The 6,308-nt window shown below is 38.6% G+C and overlaps 1 protein-coding gene across 3 annotated transcripts in view; it reads left to right on the forward strand.

Moving 5' to 3' along the window:
• Positions 1–1,204: 1,204 nt before the first annotated feature.
• Positions 1,205–6,308, forward strand: part of LOC140323541 (uncharacterized) — a 15,263-nt gene continuing 10,159 nt past the window's right edge. For 2 of the 3 annotated variants that reach the window (XR_011919398.1, XM_072400715.1), the window contains exons 1-3: positions 1,205–1,333; positions 1,451–1,531; positions 6,161–6,259. Coding sequence is in view for 2 of the 3 variants with exons in the window: in XM_072400715.1 (XP_072256816.1) it covers positions 1,456–1,531; positions 6,161–6,259 (175 nt within the window). In the remaining variant the exon portion in view is untranslated. The remainder of the gene's footprint in view (positions 1,334–1,450; positions 1,532–6,160; positions 6,260–6,308) is intronic. The other variant, XM_072400724.1, reaches the window with a different exon arrangement.

Here is a 6,308-nt window from a genome sequence, read left to right on the forward strand (position 1 = left end):
TTACCAAACATGTGATCAAGTTTAAAGAAAAAATAAAATCCTTTTTGAGGCAATCTAATACTCTCAATTTACAGCAGCTTTTCCTTTTGACCTTTTTAACATTGAGGAACCCTTATAAATAACTTTCAGATCTTCAGGGACCCCCTACTATAGCTCCTATACTCCCAGCACACAGTATATTAGCAAGGTGGTCAGTAAGATGAATTCCCCTTACATTGCTGGCCATTGGGAAGAATGTCACCTTTATAGATAGCCAAAAGGATCATTGGTGTCACCCAAACTGAGCTAAGAGGTGCAAACTGCTCATTACTCAAGGAAGGCCTAGAAACCTCTGGAGGAACGATGGTTGAGAAACACTAATCTATGGTATTATTACTTATAACTATTATTAGTCAGAAATATTTTGTGCATTTAAAAACACATCCTTCCATAAAAACCTTAAATTTACCGAAAAAAGGTTGCATTTACTCAAACCTCCCCATTAACATATGAAAGGTCATCCATCTACCAAGAGGTTTAGGACAGTAGATGGATGATCGTTCTTCTGCAGAAAAGAGTGAATTTTTAGCCAGTACCAACCCCTGCAAGCTCATTTTGTAAACGATTCCCCATTACTACATATGCTCCATCTGCTTTCCTTCCATACATGGTGTTAGTTTCCACAATCTTTATGGAATTAAGTCGAGATGGTATGTGTGGAAGTTCAGTCTCCTGAGAAAGCAATAGGCAAAACGCGTTGAGGAGCATTGTATTAAAAATGTAAACTGTTTGCAACATATTATGACATTAAAAATTGTCACTGTGTTTGTAAAAGATGAAAATTGTGTTTTTTTTATGGAAATATAATAAATGAAACATTTTTATGATATGTACCTAAATATGTATCACAAAATTGTAACTAAATCAATCAAGGGTTGTGGTATGAATGATAGCCAAGCCTTTATCTTAGAATATTGAGATGGAGTCCCCAAGACTGTCTTTTTGAAACAAAGGAAGAAAACATAAAAGTTACTTTATTTGAGGGAAATTTTCAGATTCTCATTGAAGTGAAACTGTTATTGCTTCACACCACAACTCTTTAATGGTCTCAAGGACATTCTGGTATTAGATAAGCATGTTTGGTTTTCATAGCTGTTTTGTACCTCTTATCTTCCAGACAGGTTTGCGGTAAATGAAAGGACATCTGACAAGAGTTGACTAACGGTTTACTGCATATTAAATCAGCGTTATTAGAATATATACCACACCTGTTAAAAACCTGGGGTGAACCTCATCCTGATTTCTTAGCCTTGTCTGGAGCTCAGGAGGTTACTTGGGGCTCCCTATAACAGAGGTGAGTAGCTTATTTCTTTACTAGATTACCACCCTGCTATGTAGATCCACCAATATCTTTTCCTAAATGGTGAATCAACTTCTCTTTTTCTGACCTTTGAATCGATTTCCATTGCAGATATCATGAATAAGATGAAGATGAGGTGTTTGCTGGCCATCGTTTGTTTGACATTTTGTCTTCACTTCAGCCAAGCACGAAGTGAGTAACAAACCTTTATCCCTTACAGCCTTCCTTAACTAGGAAACCTCTAGAGGTCCCTGGAGTTCATTGAGCAATGAGCAATGGTGGATATTGCCCTTCCACCTACACTGACCATTAATGTTCGGGAGCAATTTTCCATTGACTCCCAGGTTTGGTCCCAGTCAATTCTACAATGGCCTGTAATATCAGAGGGCATTTTTCACTGACCACTGACACTACAATTTACACAGCCATGTTTATGTTTTATGTTCATGATTAATATTGAGTATAATTTATATGATATGGAGCTAATGTACAATGAATGGTAGATATAATTTTGTTATGGGGTTCAGGGGTTTCTTGAGAGTCGAACCAAAGATCACAAAAGGTCCTGAATTTATTTTACGCATTGTGATTGAAGATTATCTAAAAGCAATTTTTTTCCATTTTCATTTTGTATAGAGTGCTGAAGGGTTTGTCTTCCTAGAATTTTCTTTCTAGGGTCTGAATATCCTGAATCTATACACCATTACAGTTTATAGGAAAAACATTTTGCTGGTTTGTCCCTGCATTTAGAGAGAAACTACAGCAGTCATCTGCTACAAATGCAACATTGTGAGGAACATTGTGCTAATTATAAAAGAGAGAAAATGTGTAAAGTGGTGGAGAATGGCCATTTTATGTGTCTACAGGCAAAATAGTAAGGATGCAAACCCAATAACAGCTTTGTTAGTTTTCCTTATTCTAAATGTCATTGTGTATTGGCCCTAACTGATGGGTATGCTATCATATTTTACCAAAAGGCAACGTATTGAGGGACAGGGAAGCGAGAAGGAAGAGTGAATGTTAATTATGGATAGAGGAGGGAGAAGGTTGTGTGTGAATTGATCTATAACAAGGAAGAGAGGGGCAGTGCAGGAACTGATCATAGCTAGGGGGGAGAGATGGCAGTGTAGGATCTAATCACAGACATGGAGGTAAGAAGGAAGTGCAGGAGCCGATCATAGATAGTGGCCCCGATTTATTAAAGTTCTCCAAGGCTGGAGAGAATACACTTTCATCAGTAAAGTTGGGTGATCCAGCAAACCTGGAATGGATTTCCTAAAAATCATTAGGTTGAGCTGGTAACGTTGGATTAGTATGAAGTGGTAATGTTAATGTTCCAGGTTTCTGGATCACCCAGCTTCACTGATGAAAGTGTATCCTCTCTAGCCTTAGAGAGCTTTAATAAATCAGGCCCAATATAAGAGCTTATCCCAGAGAGGAGAAAGAGAAGGTAGAGCTGGGACCAGTCATGGACAGAGCAGAGAGTAGGGAGTGCAGGAGATGTTCACAGACAGGAAGGAGAGGAGGCAATGGGTTACCTTGTATGTAATGCTAAACATTTCAGTTTAGTTTGAAGTTATGGGAATGCAACACGTTAGTTTATTCTTTGCTACATTTGTCTTATTGCTGAGATTTACCTCTTAAAAAAATTAAGGTAATTAGCTTCTTTGTCACCATTAAATTTATTTTTACTGCTTCTGATGATAGATGTAAAATTTTTGGATTTTCCCTCACTTTTATGTGATGTTGTTGGGAGGAAAAAACGTAGAGTAGGAGTTGATCATGGACAGGGAATCAAAAACTGATTGTTGATGAGAAATGAAGAGAAGAGAGAAGCAGCAGCTGTTATATTTTTACTAGGATAGAAGACAGAGGATCAAGTCACCTGGTAATGGAATGGACAGAAACGAGAGGAACGTAGCAGATTACAGATTGAGGTGAACTTTATGGAGGAATGTCAGTTCAAACTTTTTCACCTGATGTGTAAAGGTGTGGGTCGACTGTTTCTATATGGCATGATGCACTTCTGAAGGGCAGTAGAACAAATGAGAGATGCTTATTGGGAAAGGGAATGATGTAACTCATGTAAGTCTTATATTAAGTCTCATGTAAGTCTTATATATTAATCTTATATAAATCTTTTATCATAAGTGTTGGATGACATATAATATCTGTTCAGTAATCTGTCCCCTGCGCTGTGGAAAGGAGGAGGTACAGCTGTGAAACCCCCACAATCTCAAGTGTTTCCCTTGATGGTCAACTGACAACCCCCAGCCACCACCACCATTGTTGGGCTTCCCAGTCAAAGTACTCCCACCAATCAGTAATCCTTCTTGGTTAACTAATCTTCCTATTGCAGATCATTCTTTCCACCCAGTGCATCCCTTTCCTGCCCCACATATCCACCATTACAGCACATCTCCAACCCACCCAATAAAGCACATTCTTCCCACCCAAATAACCCTTCCAGCAATGAAACCAGCCTTCCAAAGCAACTCAACTCATTATCAAATTGTATCTCTTCTTAACTATCTCATTCCCCGCTTTCTACCCCATACCCCATCACATGTCCATTCCATTCCAATGTAGCACTTCCTAGCCTATTCACTTCCTTGTTGCAGTTAATACATCATACACCACTCAGCAGCCTATTACCTATCAATGATACAGTACCGGAGAAAGGTAATTTTCTAAACCAAAAACAAGTTAAATAAAAGATGAACATCAAGGAGTGACTAAATCACCTCTCTTTGCTGTGCACGGGGTATAATGTCCTTTAAAGTTTGTACCTGGCCACCAAAACATTAATATAAACAACCTTCCCAACAGATTCTGTGTTGACCTAATGTATTTTAAGCATGTTATTTATCTGTAAAAGCCCCCCTTGTGTCTAAGCCTTCTATTAGGTACCGCCATCTTGGATGTGGGGCCAGCAGCTCCAGCAGATTCAGAGCTGTCCCTGAAGGTATACTCTATAGCAGGGGTGTCAAACTCTGGCCCCAACAACCTTTTTTTGGCCTCCAAAAAAATCCTAAATATGAATTGCAGCTGGCCCACCGCTGCATTGAAATAGCGCGGCTACTACAATTCCCGGCATCACTCGCATCTATAGACCAGCGGGCTCTCTACCTATGCATGGCCCCAGATTGAACTGTTTTATAGACGCAAATAATGCCCGGAAATTTAGTAGCAGCGCTATTTCAATGAAGAGGGAGTTTCAGCGGCGGGCCACTCATAAGATTTAGCTCCACATTGGCCACGTCTGGCATTTCCAGCGGCTGGCCACTCCATAATGCCAACCTTGGTTTGGAACCAAGACGTTGCACCTTTACTGGAGAGTTTGGGGTCGTTGTCTTGTTGAAACGCCCATTTCCTCTTTGGCACTAAGCAACACGTATGTTGATGTATTCAAACTGCTACATGATTCCTGGTATGCAATAAATAGACCCAACAACATAGTATGAGAAACATCTCAATATCACGATGCTTATACCACCATGCTTCACAGTCTTCACAATGTACTGCGGCTTCAATTCAGTGTTTGGGGGTCTGCTGCCCCTAGCCCCCAAAAAACAATCCTACTTTCATCAGTCCACAAAATGTTGCAATATTTCTTTCTAGGTCAGTCAATGTCTTTGGCAACATTGGGACTTTGCTGGGACTTCTTGCCTATAGCTCAGCTTCTGCGTTTTCTAATTGTAACTCACAGGTAACTTTAGACCTTCTTTCATCTTCCTGGAGCAGATGACTGGAAAGGTTATTCTTTGCCATTTTGGTTATTCTTCTGTCCATGTGATGGTAGTTTTCCATTTCACTACACATCTTTCAGGTTCTGAATCCACCTTCTCAAAAACTTAAGGGGTAATCAGGACTTTTAGGTGTCCACAGATAAAATTTACAAAATTTCTTTATTAAACCATTAAAAACTTTAACTCACAATCAGTGTATACAACCAAGCAAACCAAAGGTTCAAGCAAAGAACAATGGTGCAGTATAGCTAAAACATTGTATACCTCATTCTTTTCACTCAACGCATTTCACAGAGAATTTTCTGCTTCTTCAGGAGTTTCATTCAAAAAAGGAGGAGTGTTCGATTTCTGCAACATTAATAAATCGTCATAATATTATAGATCAATAAAGCAGAGTTAAATGTTTTTGCCATATGCATTTAACCAAATATTACATCATCAGAAGTATGTATATATTTGATTAAATGCATATGTCAAAACATTTTCATCTGTGGACACACATTTAGAATATTTGCCTTAAAAGTCCCGATTACTCCTTAAGTTTTCGAGAAAGTTGATTAATTTTAAGCTGAGCAGCCGATCATTTTCGGCACTTTTTTATATGCTTTCAACTTTCCAATTAACATTTTAATCAAAGTACGCTGTTCTTCTGAACAATGTCTGGAACGACCCAGTTTACTCAAAGAGAATTGCACTATAACCAGCATGCACAGCATTTGTTGCCTTCCTTCCTTAGATAAGGGATGTAATTGACACAGAATGAATAGTTCAATAACTGAACCCCACACTGCTATTATTTTGAACAAGAGCTTTCAATTAACAATTCAGAATAATTCAGAACAGAATCAGCAGACTGTTCGGTCTGTTGGTTTTCTATTACTCTACTACACCTGTAAATTATTTGCCATTAGGAAATATAATTTCTAACAAAAACCTTATCTGATCAGAATAGAAATGTTGGACCACTATTATCCTGAACACAACTGGAGGATGGAGGATAATTTAGAGACTGGATGAAGGTTTACTGGAAAAATAACATGCTTTAATAGCAAATAATACATTTTTCATACAGGTATATATATCCAGCCAAAAAGTGGGACAACTGAGGAAGAAACTGAGGGACTTGTATCTGAAAGAGGGACGTTTCCTGTAAATCGGGAACATTTGGGAGGTATGCCATCAGGGCCAAAATACGTCTGCACAATTTCTAGTTAAAACCT

The sequence above is a fragment of the Pyxicephalus adspersus genome, chromosome 1 (assembly GCF_032062135.1).
Source record: "Pyxicephalus adspersus chromosome 1, UCB_Pads_2.0, whole genome shotgun sequence".
Classification (NCBI taxonomy): domain Eukaryota; kingdom Metazoa; phylum Chordata; class Amphibia; order Anura; family Pyxicephalidae; genus Pyxicephalus; species Pyxicephalus adspersus.